Genomic DNA, 20,166 nt, shown 5'->3' with positions numbered 1-20,166 from the left:
CTGCCAAACCACGTGCCCCATCGCAAATTCCAAAAGGACATCTTAGTAGACTGACATGCTGCACAGATCTGTGAAGTTTCCCCTCGATTGGATCAAAAATGAGGGAGGGGCTCGGTTTTAAAGGTTCATGCTTAAAAACGTCATAACTCTGAAACCATCAGTAATTTATTATATTTTTTGGTTCACGATCAATGATCGATGTGTATATATGTGTTGCTCGGCTTGGCTCTGCCCCTCCGGAAAGCGCGCGCTGTGTCGCGCGGTTGACGTTCGTGAGACGAGGCTGAGGGCGCTCGGTGCGGCTTGAGGAGAACTCCAGAATAAACAAGAGATATCCATTTTTTAAAATATTTTCGTTTAATTAACGATATCTGCCAAACCACGCGCCCTATCGCAAATTCCAAAAGGACATTTTAGTGCTGAACAGACCTGTGAAGTTTCCCCTCGATTGGATCAAAAATGAGGGAGGAGCTCGGTTTTAAAGGTTCATGCTTTAAAACGTCATAACTCTGAAACCATGTGACGCATGACGTCATGCTCGTTGACTTTTTTCTTCGTCATGGGTATGCGATTATGCCTGCAAAGTTTGGCCTCGATCTGTTCAGCCGTTGCAGAGAAAAAAGGGTTTTCGTGTTTTCATGAAAAACAATATGGCGACCGAACCACGTGACCTGTGACGTCATAATTACCATTAAAATATTCTACAGACCGAGTCCATCATATGGTGAAAATTGTATCTCAATCGGTCCTATTATTGCAGAGAAATTGGTTTTTAAAGGAAATTAAAACTTAAAATGGCACTGAGTTAAGGATCATCAGAATGATCAGAATTACCAAAGTTCAAAGTGCCATAACTTTGTTAAAAATGATCGAAACGTCGTGAAGTTCGAACTTGACCTGTAACTTATCATGAGGAAACCATGTGCCAAGTTTGAAATCATTAGCATTAAGCGTTTAGAAAAAAAGTCCGGAAAACTGTTCTTTGCGTGACGGACTGACAGACTGACGGACTGACAGACGGAGGGACGGCGTGCAAACCTATAGTCCCCTCCGGTGTACACCCGTCGGGGACTAATAAATGCAAACATCATTTAATAACTACACTCTCTGCCGCTCCATTCCTCATCCCTCAGATCGGCAGTCTGCAGTCTCCTCACTCTCTGCAGACCTGGACAAAATCACAGACTGGCCAAATAAATGGAACATGTCTTTCAATCCTGAGAAATCTCACACTCTCACTATGTCTCTCCAAAAAGACCGACTGGACAAGCCTCCCATCTACTTTCTGAACAATCCTTTCTCAGAAGTTCTGTCACTCAAGCCTTTGGGTCTCACTATCTGCCATGATCTTTCCTAGGAAAACCATATTTCCAAGCTGACCACCAAAGCCAGTCGCTGACTGGACATCCTCTGTCGTGCGAAGTCCTTCCTTGGCACACCTGAGCTCCTCACCACATCCAAGGCTTTCATCGGCAGCTCAATGGAATACTGTTCTCCCATCTGGGCTGATGCTCCTGCCTCACACCTAGCTCGGCTTCACGCTGTTGAAACCAAAGCTTTCACAATCATTGGAATCTCCCACAATAAAGCTAACTCTGAGGGCCTTTCACTCACTCACCGCAGGCAGGTTGGTTGTCTTTCTGTCTTCTACCAACTCCTCTCTGGCCTAGCTCCCCCAGCTCTGTCTGTGCTCTGTCCCCCAAATATTCCTACAGGTCGCACAAGATCTGCCAGCAACCCTCTTATGGTTAAACTGCCAAAATCAAAATCAAGACTCTCTATTCACCTTCACTCTTTCATTCCTCTTTTCTCCCGCCTCTGGAACAAACACCCTCACTCTCTTCAATCACACTTCTCCCTCCAGGTCTTTAAAACAGCTGTTCACCACCATCTCTTATCTTGCCCCATCCAAAACCTTGACATTTTCTACCCACGTTAATTCACCCTAGATCCACTTTTTTGAAATACCGACGGCTTTCCTGGAAGTCCTAGCAGTGTCCATGTGCTTTATTACCTCCCCCACCCCCCTCACCCCCCCCCCCCCCCCTTCCCATGCCTCTTCTCCCCAAGCCCTCTCCTCTCCTAATCTAATACTTATGTGCTTCCCTCTCTCTCCCAATGTTTTATGTGTCCGTTTTTTTTTTTGTGATTAATGTTAGCTCTTACACGAGCCTCGATCTTGTATACAAAAACAAAACAAAACAAAAAAACAGGCAATGGGGGGAACAAGAAGTGAGAGGCACGTATCACAATTATTATTCTGTACACTATAATTCCACATGCCCACGATATATTGGCGGACTATCACATTCACTTAAATTACTCATTCGACAAAGAGTAGGACAGAGAGAAATGACGAGACAAGGAAGAAACAACTTCTCCTGGTGAGGTAAAGGGGTTCATAGGAAACTGGTGAGGGACAGTGAGAGCGAGATAACAGGCTTCATTGGTGCGAACGACACATGCCTGGCAGACGGTGTCCCAGCTTTGTAGTCACTCAGTGCGTGCGCTTGTCCGATGTTGTGGAAACTCATTTTGTTTTGGTTGCATCCACTTGCTGGGCTACAAAGGATGTCCCTCCATCCACACTCTGTACCATCTGTCACGCGCAGCACATTTTTTGTATACGTAGTCGGGGCTTGAGGAAGAGCGAGTACACTGAATGGATTAAGATGTAACACACACAAACAGGATGCAAAACGTGTATGCATGGGGTGGACAATATGGACACAGAGGATGGGGTTGGACAAGATTGATACAGAAGGAAACTCCAAGGAAAGAAAACTGGAAAATGTGAAGGAGGAGGGATTTGGGTGGGGTTAACAAGGGTAGAAAGTAAAAGATCATGGTTTTGGATTGGGGACGATCTGAGATGGTGGTGAACAGTTGCCTTTGAAGGCATGGAGGGAGGAATGAGATTGAAGAGAATGGGGAAGTTGATTCCAGAGGTGGGAAAAAGATGAACAAATGAATGGAGGTCTGCATTTAGGTAGTTTCACCAGAAGGGGGTTGATGATGGACAGTGCGAGCTCTGCAGAAACCTGGGTGAGGGACAAAGCACAGAAGGAGCAGAGGGTGCAAGAGCAGAAAGGAGGTGGTGGAAGACACCTACCTGTCTGTAATGGCAAGGTAATAAGCATAGACTCGGCTTCATCGTGGGAGATTCCAATGATCTTGAAGGCCTTGGTTTCCATGACATCAAGCTGAGTAAGATGTGAGGCAGGGGAGCCAGCCCAGAGGGGAAATCGGTACTCTATCAAGCTGCGGATGAAGGGCCTTGTCGGTAGATAAAAGTTCAGGTGTGCCAAGCAATGACTGTATGACAGAGGATGCCCATTCGGCCATTGGCTTTGGAGGCCAACGTTGAAATGTGGTTTGCCCAAGAATAGTGAAATCCAGAAGATTAAATAAATGAACTTCCTCAAGAGGATTGTTAAGAATGTGTAGGCAGAGGGGACAGAGAGTTGGGGTGTTGGCAGATGGGACAGAGAATTGGGAGAGAGTGTTGAGTCTTTTGGGGTGGGAGGGGTTGAGAATTTGGGGTTGGGTGGTAGTGGGGGAGTTTAGGAAGTGAGGTAAGGGGAGAGTTGAGGACTTTGGGAAGGGGTTTATTTAATCAAGCAACATCTTCAGGAGCACATATTCTTATTCTGATGTACCATACTCTGTTAAAGAGTGTTAGTGCAACCGAAACAGTTTCTTGGTGAAGGTTGGATTGGGTAGAATTCTATTTGTTAGGGAAGATCTTTGTTATTTTTTTTGTTAGGATTTGTGAGGGAAGGTCCCACCTATTGTCTTCCCAATAGTTAGGGAAGTAATTTGTAATTTGTTCATGGTGCCAGCCATGGTTCACCTACTATTTTCAAAAGACACCGTAGCATTTTTAACGTCCACCAACGAATGCTGGCAGATGGGATGCCCAGTTTAACGTTCATCCAAGGGAAGGCATACACATTGATCCATCATCCTGCCTGCATGACAGTTTATTAACTGGGTCGACATTCTCGCCAAAATGTGATTGTGTCACCCGTACTTGTCACGCCGTTCACATTTCAGGATGCAATATGGTTACGTTCATTGTAAAAGGAGACTGCCATCTTGAAATGAAAGTGTCCATCTTTGAGTTTTGAAATATAATCCAAGAGCAATAGATTTGGCTCGTCAATAATCTTAGCAATGTTGTGAAAAACACTGCCTCTCACCTCTTGCTTCCACCCTGTTTTGATGTCAGGCCACGACCTAGGTCGTGCCTACCAGAAATGCATTCACAAGACCTGGAATTTGGCCTATTTGTGGTCAGTTCCATTAAAACTCAACGTAAGCTTTGCTGTTGTACAGTCAGCTCTTGAGGTTGTGCTAATATGGAATGGAATGATATTGCAGCCTTTGTTGTCTCTTGTATTTTCAGGCCAGTTGGTCGCTGGACTCGTGGCCGAGTTTCTTTCTCACTTCAACCTGAACTACACTCTTGCCGTATTTGGGCCAGAGACCAACATGGTGAGCGGTTTGGAAAGACAGTTCTTGTTGGGGTGGTATCTTTGTTTAGCGCAGCAGTTTATTGCCATTTGGTGCTCTCTTCTACTCCTACAGGCCTCAGAATTGGAGGCTCGGGATGAACTGGTGCAGAGGTTGGGCTTCTCTGAGAATGAGGAGACAAAGAATGCTCCGCTGCTGGCTTTGTTAGTGAGCCAAAGTCGAAAACTCGCTTCTCCCAAGCCCACAGCGCAACAGGTGCGTCATCAAACAAGTTCTGTACGACAAAGGCCGATTTGCTGATGCTATTATCAACCTAAAATATCCCACCATGTGATCGGACTCGGGAAGCATCACAAAAGTTTGTCATCGACCCTGATCTGTAGATACCCTGTGGATGCTAACTTAACCCTTGGGCGGTCATGTTTGTTCTTACTCCCAATGGTGTTGGAACCACTGAGTGTATTGGTTGCTTGTGCAATACTAGAGGCTTGTGAAAACATACCCTACTACCTTTCCACTTTCAAGCAATACCTGGCACATTGTTATTATGGATGTGCCATTGGCCCCGTCTTGGTCCTTGTGCAGCTTGTTGGCAGCACCTTTTACAGGGGCACTTTTAAGCTCGGAGGCCTCTTTTATGAGAGTAAATGTGCAGCTTGTAATGCCAAACCTCTGTGATCTCGTTGGCAAATTGAAGATAAATAAAACCTGGACTTGTAGCAACTTTAAGGGACCCCTTCTTCAGCTATGTATAACAATTTTTTTGTGATGTTTTTGGAGGTCCGGCTGATGACATTGCCACCTGGTGTGGAAGTGGTAACCATACCATCTTGACCAACTCGAATTAACATCATCTCTCATTCACGCAACCTAACTCAACTATCTCGCTGCCTACAGGTTACTGTGTTTCCTCCCCTCGTCTCTATCTCTCGTCTTTATGTCTCCGCCAACTTCTGTTTTTTGGTTGCCCGTCCGTCCGTGATAGGTTTTCATTCCTGTGATAACTTGATAACGGCTGAAGTGGTCTAAGTCAAACTTGGTGCAGTTTATGAACAGAGATATAATGGTATAATGAGGTAAAGATGAACTAATTGGATTTTGGGGTCACAAAGTCAAAGGTCTGAGGTCATGTTTGGTAGAAAGCCTGTTACCATGATAACTTGTGAATCGGTGATGGGATTTTGACCAAAGTTGGTATAAGTATATATTATGATGCAAAGCTGAACTGATTAGATTTTGGCATCAAAAGGTCAAAGGTCAAGAGTCTGTAATAGGTTTTTGTTGCTGTGCTAACTTACGAACAGCTGAAGGAAACTCAAACTTGGTACAAGTATGTATCATGATGTAAAGAAAATTGGATTGCATTATGGAGTCAAGAGGTGAAAGGTCAGAGGTCCCGTTAGTTAAAAATTCTATTACTGCGCTAACTTGTGAACCATTGATCAAATTTTTACCAAACTTGGTACAAGTATATATTATGATGAAAAGATGAATTGATCAGATTTTGGCATCAAAGGTCAGAGGTCATATCTGTTAAAAATGTGATACTTGAGAATTGCTGAAGAGATTTAAATCAAACTTGGTACAAGTATTCACTCACTATTCACCTTCACTCTTTCATTCCTCTTTTCTCCCGCCTCTGGAACAAACTCACTCACTCTATTCAATCCCACTCCTCCCTCCAGGTCTTTAAAACAGCTGTTCACCACCATCTCTTGTCTTCCCCCATCCAAAACCTTGATCTTTTCTACCCCTGTTAATTCACCTCAGATCCCCTTTTTTGAAATTCCGACTTCTTTCCTGGAAGTCCTAGCAGGGTCCATGTGTTTTATACCTCTCCCACCCCCCAAGCCCTCTCCCTCCCACAGATCTCCCGATATCCCTGCTCTCACATGTTGTACTTGTGTGCTTCCCCCTCTCCCCATCTTGTCTCCCGCTCCCTTTATTTTGTCTTATGTGTCCGTTTGTTTGTTTTGTCATTAATGTTAGCTCTTACATGAGCCTCGATCTTGTATACTAAAAAGAAAAGAAAAGAAGAGTAAATCAGTTCGTAAAAAATGTAGATAGGTTTTTGGTGAAAACCCCCTTTAGTTGTTCTTCTGCACAACAGCACTCTGATGTTATAGAGACCAAGGCCCTGATCCATGTCGAAAGACTATTCCTGGGTTCAGAGAATGCTCCTCTCCCATCGCTGGCAGGTGGTCTATGTGACTTCTCTGTTTTTCTTTCCGACTTCATTCTAGTATTGCACCATCAACTTCTTTCAACGATCTGTCCCATTCTATCCCCGTTCAGCCAATTGTGCTCACCGTCCAATCATCTCTGTTTTCCTTCCCTAATCGAGAGTGACGGCTCACCTCCATCCTTCGCCATTTTTCTCCCATCCATGACGCCATGTTCGAGCATCTGTACAATTCCACTTTTTCATCCAGTGTCAGCTCATCATCATTTTGTGAAATCCAGTGTCTCCTGCTGACTTTCTCCTCTTCTGATGTCACTTTATCATGCTTTTCCTTTCCAGTCTTCACAATGTCATGCATGCTCCGAAACCCTTCCCTCCTACAACTCTTCTATGACCCTAAATCTCTGTGTATAAAAGTTCACATAAAAAACCTGACACTTAATGTTTGACAGTTTGGTTGCAGTTGCATTTATCAGGTTTTTATTATTTATTATTTTGGCTTACCTGTCTGTAAGCACTTGGCTACACCTGTTTGGCATATTTACACTACTTTGCCTATTGTTACCTCCACCACCTAAGGTGAACGGAGGTTATCTGTTCACCCCTGTTTGTTTGTCTGTCTGAGAGCAAGATACCCTCGGACCCCACTATTTGCGGGGGATAGGTTCCTGGACAATCTGCAAATAGCAAAACCCGCAAATAGCGGGGCATTGTTTCAATGGAAAAGGGGGGAAAGATTCCCGAGTCATGAAAAACCGCGAATAGAGGGGACCAACCATGAATAGAGAGGCAAAATCCGCGAATGGTGAGCCAAAATCTGCCATGGTGAGCCAAAATCTGCGAATGGTGAGCCAAAATCTGCGAATGGTGAGCCAAAATCTGCGAATGGTGAGCCAAAATCTGCGAATGGTGAGCCAAAATCTGCGAATGGTGAGCCAAAATCTGCGAATGGTGAGGCAAAATCTGCGAATGGCGAGGCAAATCCCACAAATGTCGACGATAATCCGCGAAGGTTTTATAAATACCGTATGTGAAGCTAACGGCTCGTGAAAAAATATATTTTGCACCCCTGAGAAACCGCGAATTCAAGGAACATGGTCGTGAATAGGAAAAAAAACCGCGAATTTGCAGGACATTTTTCCGCGAATAGAGAAACAGGTCGCATTTTATCACCTGCGAATAGCGGAACTGCAAATAGCGGGGTCCGACAGTATCTCAAAAGTTGTGGATGAATTTGGACGAAACTTGGTGGATGAGTTGTGTAGGTGACAAGAACAATCTGATTAGAGTTTGGTTCAGGTCCGGATGCAGATCCGGCCTTTCAGTCAGATTCAAAACGTAAACTGTTCAGTCTTATGGAGGTATGCGCTCTAAGGAGTGCTGTTCCAGTTTTCCTTGAGTAACAGGCCGTTAGCTTTTATTAGGGAGGATGAGCTAATGGAGACTGAAGGAGAAGGAGAAGTGTGGAGGTATCCATCTGACCTCTCCTGCTTGATCATTAAAAGTCCAGTGATGTATTTAGTAGATCACCTTTGCTGTATCATAAATATTTTAAAGATTTTTTTTAAAATCCAGTGATGCTTGAGCTCAGCAAGATTGTGTTATTAACTCTTGAACCATAAGCAGCTAGAGGCATTTTGATGAAGCATTCTACCTGCTCGCTAGTCATCACATGTGAAAAATTTAGATTAGAAGCTTCATGAAAGCAGTTGATATCATGAGAAGATACCGCTACGAGTATTGATTTGACATTTACCAATTACCATATAATTCTTGTTTTTATACTGACTGCTGATTCCACTACTATTACTGACCTCTTTTGATTTAAATAAAACCCGAGTATTTAGATTTTTTTAAAATTTAATTGCTCTGCCATCTTCTCAAGCTCGATGAACAGTTTGTGTGTATATCAGAAGCAGGATGTAATGATATTGGTACACCCTTTACATGAACTACCAGGACATTTGTCGAGGATAGGCAAATTGTCACAATATACTGCATAGTGTATGGAGTACTGGATTTTGAAGTGGGATCCCAAGATCAAGAGCTGTGTTTTGGAAGCACCAAGCAAGTTGCCACTTTAGTTTAGATTGATATACTTTATTTCAAATCTCCAATTTTGTTCGTTTTCTTGCATCAATAGTGGCACAAGCCTTTGATGTGATAAATACGAAGCTATACCTGTCAACTGTCTTTATCTTCTTCTTCTTTCGTTAACAGCCACAATTATTCCCACGTTCTTGTGGGGTTGGCTGAAGGAAGTTCATGACAAGTCTTTCATGAACCGGCTGGCCTGGCCTGACGTTCGACTAAGTAGTTAGGGTGGCAATTTGGGATCTTGCAATGGTTCCGGCGATAGCTCGCCTACTCTTCACGAAGGACACCGTGAGATCTTTAACGTCCACCAACTAATGCTGGCAGATGGGACTCCCAGTTTCATGACTATTGGAGGGACGGATGGCACGCACACTATGGATCACCCTGTGGTGCACTGGGATGACAGTTTATAGCTGGGTCAGAATTAGAACCTAGGCTACGCCGGCTTACAGTTTATAGCTGGACCGAGATTCAGACCCAGGCGAGGCAGCTGAGAGGCAAGTGTGCATACGTCAGGCCATTCTGCCAGCCACCTGTCAACTGGGGATATTTCTCCTTTGAAGAGGTAAAATATGATGTATTGTCAGACCCCGGTTCATGTCAGTGATGTGATCGTGAAAAGTGCAACGAATATCGAAACGAAGAAAATGAAAGCAGTTTTTCCTCATAATAATTAATGGAATAAGGGGTGAATACATTCCTCACATTGCCACTTCAAGCATTGTATTTTTCTTTTTACCTATGATATTGCCCTTGTTTGATTATGACAGTTATATTCAAGTACAAGTAGATATAAATGCATAAAAAAGAAGTACCAGACATATTAAAATTAAAATAAACCTTTTACGGAAGCAGTCGAAGGTGGCAGTACGTCATCTTCTTCCTCCTTCAATGAATGTGAGCATATTTAACCACCAGAGGCAAACTTAATAACCCGGCAACCATTGATGCCAACATCCATTCGATGAATAACGTCTAATTTCAATTTCTGAGGTAACACTTTTACAATGCCTCTTAACCAATCCACAGTCAAGTACAATACATTTCTTTATGTGCGATGATTTTGTGATCTCCCAATTTGGTACTTTAGCAATGTATTCTGGCTTTTACATCAGTCTTGTAACTTCTGAAAATGCTCCAGAATAAAAGGTATGGCTTTTAAAATTACGTAAGTGTGAGTTGAGACCACGAATACTGAGAAGTGGTATTAATAACGTGGCGATGTATTTGCGAAGCGACATTAGAAGGGGCACCATAAACCAGGTACTGTACTGTACATTATTCGGTGACTCAACTACAGGCACTCCTTCACGCGACAACCCTGGCAGGTGTTTGATAACCCTGTTATTGCGGTTTTACGGTAATAAATAGAGGGGTCGTCACGTGATGTTGAATTTGTACTGCATGTTTATCCGAGTTTGTATTTTATTCTTATTAAATACCTTTTACCTTTCCTTTCGTCCTGATCCAGGGTTTTCCATTCCGCGCACGTGCTTCATGCCGTTGACTTAATGAAGCCTAATCACAGACTGCAGCCATGAGCTAAATCTCTGCTTACGATGCCTTTATGCACTTTTACAACTCACCACTGCAATTTCGTTCTGTAATTTGGCCTGCCTTTTAAATCGGACTTCTTATTGCTTCATTTGGGAATGACCGTTGGCTAGCAAATTGACATCTTCATTTGGACTTTGTGCAAGTACTGTAAATTATTTGAGAAATGGACTTGTTAAACGTTATTCGCTACATTCTGCCAACAAAGACAACTTTGTGATGATGTCTTTGTTTTTTATTATTTAATTAATCCATGAGCAACTGTTTTGCTATTCGGCATCTCGCCAGTTCCGGCCATTGTAAGAAAAACGGTCTGGCCTTAGCTCGGGACAGCCAATTACAATACAACCCTGATTTTAGAGATTACGACACAATTTATCCCTTTCTTTTGCAGAACGTTTTAGAAAACGATCAAGTTACTTCTTGCAAGATGAACGCCGACTCCACGCGAAGCAAGGTGACCCCCAATCGTGCACTTTAAATTGTATGTGATTTACCGAGACACATTTGTGCATATCTTCGGGTTTTAAAGGATATCGAACAACCGCGGTGCTGTGGGTATTAACTACCGTACTTGCATCATTGCGTCGCTTTTTTTTTAAATTTGCCTTTGCACGCTGCACCCAGCTGCCTGTTCAACTCAGTCCTTCCTGCTACGTACGGGAAGCCGATCCAGGGAGCAGGTGTAGGGAATGATTCTGGGTTATTTAAATTGGGTTTTTTTTTGCATCCTGACTCCCGTAGCTCAATGCCAACTCTCCCATGGAAACCTTTATTCGCTTTGCCGGGGCCTTTGTTATGGTCGTATTGTTGCCTTGATTCATTTTATTACGGCAAAGGCTCTTTTAACAATGGTGGTTTGTGTTTTACTCGGACAAGTGTTTCCAAAAGGCAAAGTAATAAATGTAGACAATTCCCTTCGAATAGTTTTTGAGGGGATTTTTCTTTTAACGTTTCATTGGTATCCATTATACCCAGTATATTGTTGTTTCTTACCAACACAATAGGGACGAACTCTATCGCAAAGACACCTGCATTAACGTGCATTTAATGCAAGTGCTGAAAATAAACACTGTGCCAAGTCTGAGATAACAAAGACTGCGGCACAGCGAATTGTAGTGAACGATCTCGTCAAAGGAAACAGAAAACATCAAGCCTGTCTATTTCTACAATCGGTCATGTGATCACCTTGAAAGGTCATGTGCAGGCTTTGGTTTTAAAGAAAAGTCCACTTTAAATTTGAACCACCTGTATACATATTGGACAGACAACATCTGCGGCCAGATCTGGTTCCTGTTAACCCATCTTCTTCCATGGGCACTTGTTCTTCATCCTTAATATTTGCACTGTCATCAACCTTTGTTAACTAACCTCTTTGTTTTGGCTCCTGCAGCTCATTCAGAGTTCGTTCTTAACTCGTAACATCTCATTGCTCCACATCGTGCTTCTGCGATGTGATGATAACCTGCTGTTAGAATGAAGGCTTTTTTAAAAAGGTAATTTTATCTAAAGATGGAAGGGGTGTTGAGGGTGCGGGGGGGGGGGGAGGGCGGTGGTCCCTTGGAAAATGACTTGTTAATTCGCCCACTCTGTCACAGCCTGCAGACAGCAGCCCGAGTGAAAACCGAAGTCATAGCCTTGACTCCCTATCGCTGATCAGTGACTCCAAGCCTTCTCAAAAGGCTCTCGGAGATTCGGCTGACATTCTGAACCTGCCGCAAAGGCAGCTGCAGTCCCTCCAGTGCAGCCGCTTGGATGAATTGGACGACAAAGGGGAGGAACTTGAGGATTCCTTCTTCGATGACATTCCAGATAAAATTGGAGCCTCAAGCAGGTTTTACGCACATCCTTCATTTTTATTTTTTCCTTGATTTGATTTTGGGATTTATTTATTTATATAACGTTCTAACATTATAGGTTATATAACCTATAATGCTATAATGCATTATAGCATTATAGGTTTTGGTTATATAAATAACATTATATAATGTTATTTATATAACATTTGGCCCATGGCCCAAAAGCTTCCAGGAAGTGGACACTGTGTGGCAGGGATCTCGAGTGGCTTCCAAAAGTTAACCTCGTTGTAGGCTTCAGACATGTGGTGCATGAAAGAATCGTATCACAATGGAATAAATAAATGGAAATGGGAGTCAAACCTGACTTTTTCATGATTTTAGTGGAAGAGAAAGTAATTTCCAAACTCTTAAGCAACCATGTATCCCCCACCCCATCCAGCAACACATTGCGCGATCATAGTCTTTAACAGTACTATGGTTTAAGACTATTTAAATATTAGAATACCATTTTTATATCCATTTGGTGAAATTAATTAATTCTGCCATCTAACAGATTAACCTTCTACATTTTTGTTATGCCTTCGCCAACGAAGAACCAGAGGCATTATGTTTTTCGGGTTGTCCATCCAGCTGTCTGTCCATGCTTCCATCGATGCGTCCGTGATAGGTTTCCGTTACCTTGATAATTTAAGAACGGCTGAAGGGATCTAATGTAATGCGTTAGATAATCTTACTATAATTCACCAAATGTCCGTCCGTTTGTCTGTCCGTCCGTCTGTCCATCAATTCGAAGGTACCGCAAAAACGGCTGAATCGTTCGCAACGATATTTTGGGTGGGTAATCCTGGGATCTCCTGGAGTAAAATAGGGTATATTGTTTTTCCAATTTCAGCTTTGGCCTCCAGCATTTTCAGGTTTGGACTCCCGCATAACGTTATTTTCCCAGGTGCCGCACAAACGGCTGCACCGATCGCTGCACGGCTGCACCGATCTGACTCGGTGACCTCGGACAAATACCTTTTGTAAGGACATGGGTTGATTCCTTGCTTGAGAGAATGCCAACCCCCTCCCCACCATCACGTTTGTCTCTCCAACTCACAATCCCACGAAATATGCGGAAAGAACGACCCAAAACCAATTATCTTCTTTTTGATTCGTATATAAACATCATTAAAAGTAAATAATGACCTCAGCCAAAGTTCAAACGACGTGAGTTTAATCTCTACATGAGAGAATTCCACATAGCTATTTGGGCGGTGTATAAGCTAACAGATCACTGTCTCCATTGATCTTGCCAAGGCCGTAACACCTATCGGCTCAAAATCCTTTTAACTGTTGATTTTGAACCACCTGTATACATATTGGACAGACATCTGCGGCCAGATCTGGTTCCTGTTAACCCATCTTCTTCTATGGAGAGGTATCCTGAGGAGAGGGTATTGCATTTGAGTCCGTTTGTGTCCATTTGTTACCTGCGAAAATCGAAGATTTTTCAAGTGTATTGGTTGGTCTTCTGCGCTATTCTGTCTGTTTGTTACTTGCTGGAATAGATTCCGACAAGTATGTTGGTTGGTTGGTTTGTTACTTGCCGGAAAGCCCAATTTATAACTCTCTAGGCCCAAGGTCAAGCTCAAGGTCACCCAAAACGTGAAATCAGGGGAGTCGAGTTTTCATTTAAAATATATTTCAAACCACTATAACTCTAAAAGTACAAGAGATATGCATACACTTACTGTTACTGACATATAGGAAGTTTGGCACCATGACCTTTGACCTTGAGTGACCTTGAAAGGTCAAAAACTGCTTTTTTACTAATAACTGTCAAACATTATCCGATTCCCTTCTAACCAACACCAAAATGTTCATTATTCAATTCCCGAAATATAACATGTGGCATAAAATGGTCAACAAAGTTTAGTTTTAATTATTTTTGGGGGTCAGAGGTCAGGGGGCCAAGTTTTCATTGAAAATATATTTCAAAACACTAACTCTTCAAGGACAAGAGATATGCATACACTTACTCAGTTACCTTCCATTGAATGAACTAGGGCATGCCCGTACTATATATATATATCTAAAATTATATCCCCCCCCTCTATTTACATGAAATGGTTTGGTCCATTCGCAAAGCCAAAGCGAACGGCTTGCGAGTACGGTGGCAATCCCCCCCATCTATTTACATGAAATGGTTTGGTCCATTCGCAAAGCCAAAGCGAACGGCTTGCGAGTACGGTGACAATCCCCCCCCTCTATTTACATGAAATGGTTTGGTCCAAAGCGAACGGCTTGCGAGTACGGTGACAATCCCCCCCCTCTATTTACATGAAATGGTTTGGTCCAAAGCGAACGGCTTGCGGAGTTTGGTAAAGAAATCGCCATAGCTCGGTAACTACTTCTCCGATTAATATGAAACCTTGAAAAGGCACATCCTCGGGTCCCCAGCAATATACCTGGCAAGTTTAAAGTATATCGGACCCGTGGTTGTCGAGAAACAGCGGTCACAGACACACAGACAAACACACACACACACAGAGATTACTGGAATTATAGATAGACTAGGGCATGCCCGTACTATATATATATCTAAAATTATATCCCCCCCCTCTATTTACATGAAATGGTTTGGTCCAAAGCGAACGGCTTGCGAGTACGGTGACAATCCCCCCCCCCTCTATTTACATGAAATGGTTTGGTCCAAAGCGAACGGCTTGCGAGTACGGTGACAATCCCCCCCCCCCCCCTCTATTTACATGAAATGGTTTGGTCCAAAGCGAACGGCTTGCGGAGTTTGGTAAAGAAATCGCCATAGCGTGCACAAACGCGCAGGAAAGCGAAAGAATCGCAAATTAGTTTTAATTAGTTTTAAAACATAGTTTAACGCCAACATAGCGGCAACATAGTTTGCCAACGTGAAATAAATGAATACGCTCTCAAATGTGCCGTCCGAGGCAGAGTCTGTTCGCCACGTTCGGCACACGTGATAGCTCGCTGCTCTCTGATTGGTCGAATTGTTTTTTGGACATAGCTCGGTAACTACTTGTCCGATTAATATGAAACCTTGAAAAGGCACATCCTCGGGTCCCCAGCAATATACCTGGCAAGTTTAAAGTATATCGGACCCGTGGTTGTCGAGAAACAGCGGTCACAGACATACATACAGACATACATACATACATACATACATACATACATACATACACACAGAGATTACTGGAATTATAGATAGATGATCGTTTTAAGGCCATTTTCCCCGCTAGAGCGGGGGTTGGCCTTGCAGGCCCCATGACAATCATGGATCCCTGTTTGAGGCAGTTTTTTTTATGGCCAGATGCCCTTCCTGACGCGAACCCTTGGTCACGCTCTTACGATGCGCAGGGATATGGTGTACCTATTCTAAACCGGGGTACACACGGGGATCATTCATCCCAGCAAGCTGGTACTCAATTTGCCGACCTCGGAAGGATGACAGGCTGAGTCAACCCCCCTGGCGTTAATTCAGCGATCGGCCGGGATTCGAACCCAGGATCCTAGGATCCCAAGCCGGCACCCTAACCGCTAAGCCAACACCAGGCCACCAGGCTAACCGCTAAGCCACCTTCCATTGCTTAGCATATATACATGTATAGATTTCCCGCCATTTTGATCCAAAATGACCGATTTTTAAAAAAGTACATTCCGGCAAGTCCTCAGTCTGTGACCGATTTTGCATTTGTCTTTTGTTTCATTTCATTCATTCATTCATTTCATTTGTCTGTCTGTCTGTCTGTCACCTACAGGTCACAATTTTCAACCTATCTTCACAAAACTTCAACAAATGGTAGACTTGGTCATGAGCAAGAAACCTATTGTTTTTGGCATCAATAGGTCAACATAGGCCAAAGGTCACCAACTTTGTCAAATTTCTAAAATCCTCAATTTTCATCCGATTGACTTGAAATTTTAAGACGATTTGCATATCAGATCACTGAATTCAATCCCCAACTATTGTTGAGGTCAACATAGGCCAAATTTCTAAAAGCCTCAATTTCCAACCGATTGACTTGACATTTTAAGAGGATTTGCATATCTGGTCACTGAATTCAACCCCCAACTATTTTTGAGGTCAACTTAGGCAAAAAGGTCAACATAGGCCAGATTTATAAAATCCTCAATTTTCATCCAATTGACTTGAAATGTGAACAGGATTTGCATATCTGGTCACTGAATTCAACCACCAAGTATTTTTGAGGTCAACAAAGGCCAAATTTCTAAAATCCTCAATTTTCATTCCACTGACTTGAAATTTTAAGAGGATTTGCATATCTGGTCACTGAATTCAACCGCAAACTATTTTTGAGGTCAACATAGGCCAGATGTCTAAAATCCTCAATGTTCATCCGATTGACTTGAAATTTGAACAGGATTTGCAATATCTGGTCACTGAATTCAACCACCAAATATTTTTGAGGTCACAATTGAAGAGCATTTGTATATTGAGTCACTAAATAGGGAAACCAACTATTTTTGAGGTCAAAGGTCAAACTTCTAAAATCATCAATTTTCATCTAAAAATCGTCACTTTTCATCCTATTGACCCGAGCTTTGATCAAGATCGTCAATTTTGATCTTGATGAAATGGACAATTTGCTGAATCAATTGCAACCTTTTTTTCGGGGGGTGGGGGAGGTGGATTTTGCAAGTATCGTGCTCTGCATGACGTCTGTTTTATTTGTTTGTCCGCACAGAATAAATATGATTTTCTCTGCAACCGTTGGTCCGATTGACAGGGAATTTTCACCATAGGTGCAACTTCACCTGTATAATTTTGTTAATGTATAATGATAATTATGACGTCATAGGTCACGTGGTATGGGCGCCATCTTCGAAAAACCAAAAAACTTTGCACTTCTATATCTCCGAAAGCACTGCATAGAAAAAATTGAGACATAACCTATTGTAAAGAACTCTCCATGGGGAATAATATATGTTAATGATGATGTCATAGGTGCCTCTATTATGTCGTCATAATTCGATTAGTACAAAACTTCATCCGATCAAGATGAAATTTATTGAGTGTCATCTAGGGATAATTTGGTGGAGAAGAAAAATGACGTCATCAGTCACGTGGTTCGGCCGCCATATTTGGTTTAACACAAAAGCCTTAAAAACCACTTAAGACACGTCCTGGCGAGGGTCTGCAATCTCCGATTGTTCTTTCTAGTTGTTGGGGAAGGGGAGGTCACATTTGAGTGCAATATGTGCTCTGGTAAGGTTTGGCATGAAGTTTTGGGTTTTACTTCTGCACTACTTTGCATGCGAATTGAAAAGCGGAATATTGACCTTTTCTGATAAAAGTGGAAAGGAAAAGGACATGATATTGCATTGCGAGAAAATTCATATTTGGGTAGCAGCCCCGTGCGTCTTCCCCGACCCCTCATTCCTCCCCACACTAGACTAGTGCCAAATTCCAAAAATGTGACTAGTGAAGCTGTATGAAGCATTTTTTGAGGAAAAGCTGGTAAACAACTTTTTCTGAACTGTGTTTTGATGCTAAAAATTCATCTTTTGTTTACCAGGCTCATATTGACCTTTTAGGTTACAAAACTAGGTCAGTAGGTCAAAGGTCATCAGATCCACACCTGAATTGTTTATAATGTGGGTTGACGAACATATTTTAGATCACATAGTATAGATGGTTGCAACTAAAGATTTGGCCACTTTGAATATTCAGGTTTCACTCCTCAATGCTGAGAAGCTTGCGCAAGCACAGCTCGATGCATCCATGGAGGATAGGCTCATTAATCTTATTCTAAAAGTAAGGGATTCACTATCCAAGTCAAGGCATTTACTTTCTCATCCCTTTATGAAGTTCAGAAAGATTCTAAGGGAAAGGAATTGACCCTGAAAGCAGACAGGAATATACTTCAGCACCTCATCACTGCCTACCAAACTGGTAGGAAGGTGGATCTGGACAAGGTTTTACAGCTTCAGCTGTTGAAGGTGCTGATTAGTCTTGCCAAGACCAATGGCAGACTAAGGAAAGGGCAGAAAGCGATGCGATGACCAAAGGTGTAGACTGTCCACCGAGAGTGACGTTTGACGGATCATCCTGCCTTGTCGTAGATGGCCAAGCTGCAGTAGTGGCACTTGGACAATCTGTTGAAGTAACAAACTTTGGTCAACTTGCAGATGCATTTCTTGAACACATCAGCAATGCAGGAAACACTTCAACAGGATTGAAGTCGCATTTGATCAGTACCGAGAAACCTCAATAAAAGCTTATATCAGGGATAAACGATCGAAAACGTCTCGTCCAATCAGGATTATCAAAGATGCGCATGGTCTAGTGCCTAATAATTGGACTAACGTCGATGCCCTACCAGCCAACAAAAGTGACCTTGCTCTTTTCCTTTCAAAGAGCTCATCACAAGTGCGCCAGTGGTTAAAAGGCCAGTGGATTCCAGGCTGAGGATGAGCATCAAAAAGCAGTTCAGAAAAAGTTGTTTGCTAGCTTTTCCTCAAAAATGCTTCCTACATTCACCTTTCCTGAAAATGGCACCAGTGTACACCCATTTTGTCCAAATCTCCTCTATTTTGTTCTTCAACCCTGCAGTTGGTGCTTCACCTCTTCCTCTCTCTACTTTTGTATCCTGATCCGTTCAATTTGCTTGCTCTTCCATGAGCCCTCGCCTTGGATGCAAAACAATTTTTTTTTTAATCGTCGTTTAACAGTTGGGGATTTATTTTCTACTCCCTGGCCTTTCTTGGTGGTTATGGGCGTTCAGTTGAACTCTCGGCTGGGAGGTCGGATTGGCTGCCCAAAACGGTTGTGGACTGGACAGGGTTTTAATGAAGTTGCACTGCTTGAAAAGTGTAATGAAGCAGGATTATAGGTTTGTGTATGTGTTTGTGAGCACACCTGTTTTGGTCGATTTGAAACGACTTGCTGCTTTTAGTGCTTTTTGTGGCTTTTACAGTTGTTGATAGACGTCATTGAAAACTTGGGTAATCACCTCCGCTCCCTTTGCACAGAATATCCGTGCTGGCTAATTGGGAAAGTAGCCGGGATCATCAACTTCACAAATCGCTGCAAGGAGAGACCCCACTAGCACAGGGCACGGCTACCTCCAATGCAAAACCCATAGCAGGTATGGTATTTATCGTGCTTTCTTAACCCGAACCCACTGATTCCATAATTCCCATTAGAGACTCGTCTGGGTTTATCTCTGCAGAGGTGCTTTGGATTTGGCAGTGTCCTGAGGTGAAGATGTAAGTTAGGAGATCATGTGATGTCGTTTGCCCCATTACAGCAAAGTAAGGGGGGGCATTACAACTGCAGCCAGTAAGACATATTGAGAAAGGCAGAGTTGCAAGAGAATTGGAAGACCCTCAAATTGGCTGTCAGCAGAATCTATAACTTTTTAATTAAAATCGTGCACGGATGCGGAAGCCCTGCACAGATGTGACGTACACTTTTTAAAGTCTGTTGTGGATTTCCACTTGTTTGGAAGGTTTTTATTGCACACAGCGGGCTGGCAGGACAGCTGAGGCTTGCACACTCACCTTCAAGTCGTCTATCTTAGGTTTGAATCTTGACCCAATTATAAACTGCCAACCTGGCGTTTCGCAGGCAGGGCAATGCATCAATGTGTATGCCGTCCTTCAGATGGACTTGAACATGGGTGTCACATCTGCCACCATTAGTCCTCCTGACGACTCAATCTTTACCTCTCCGGGTTCCTACCGATGGCTCCAATGCTGTACTTGGTCTGTTATTTGATTACCCCGCACACGTACCCAAAACGGTGGAAAGCAATTGGTTTACTATACCTGTGTGTCTTGGCTGGCAGTCTATGGTCAATGAACTTCAATTTAATTTCATATTTTGAACACTGTGAACATGACACCTGTAGTTTAGCAATACTTTGGCTCTGAATTTGGCCAAATTAGACGGCATCTCATCCCGGCTCCATTCGCACAGTGGGGTAAAGCAACAATTGTTTGTCTGTCTGTCAAAAAAAAAATCATTCCAAACCGGAAACTGTTTTTAGGGACATCATGAAGGGCACTAAGAACCAA

At 42.9% G+C, this 20,166-nt stretch overlaps 1 protein-coding gene across 4 annotated transcripts in view; it reads left to right on the top strand.

The window, feature by feature from the left end:
• Window positions 1–20,166, top strand: part of CEP43 (centrosomal protein 43) — a 36,840-nt gene that overhangs the window by 14,784 nt on the left and 1,890 nt on the right. For all 4 annotated transcript variants that reach the window (XM_068135855.2, XM_068135857.2, XM_068135856.2 and 1 more), the window contains exons 4-8: window positions 4,409–4,497; window positions 4,591–4,731; window positions 10,704–10,766; window positions 11,908–12,143; window positions 19,120–19,235. In XM_068135855.2, the coding sequence (XP_067991956.2) occupies window positions 4,409–4,497; window positions 4,591–4,731; window positions 10,704–10,766; window positions 11,908–12,143; window positions 19,120–19,235 (645 nt within the window). The remainder of the gene's footprint in view (window positions 1–4,408; window positions 4,498–4,590; window positions 4,732–10,703; window positions 10,767–11,907; window positions 12,144–19,119; window positions 19,236–20,166) is intronic.

This window comes from Myxine glutinosa, chromosome 14 (genome assembly GCF_964187855.1).
Source record: "Myxine glutinosa chromosome 14, kmMyxGlut1.1, whole genome shotgun sequence".
NCBI classification, from domain to species: Eukaryota; Metazoa; Chordata; class Myxini; order Myxiniformes; family Myxinidae; genus Myxine; species Myxine glutinosa.
This window is presented reverse-complemented; position numbering and strand designations above follow the sequence as displayed.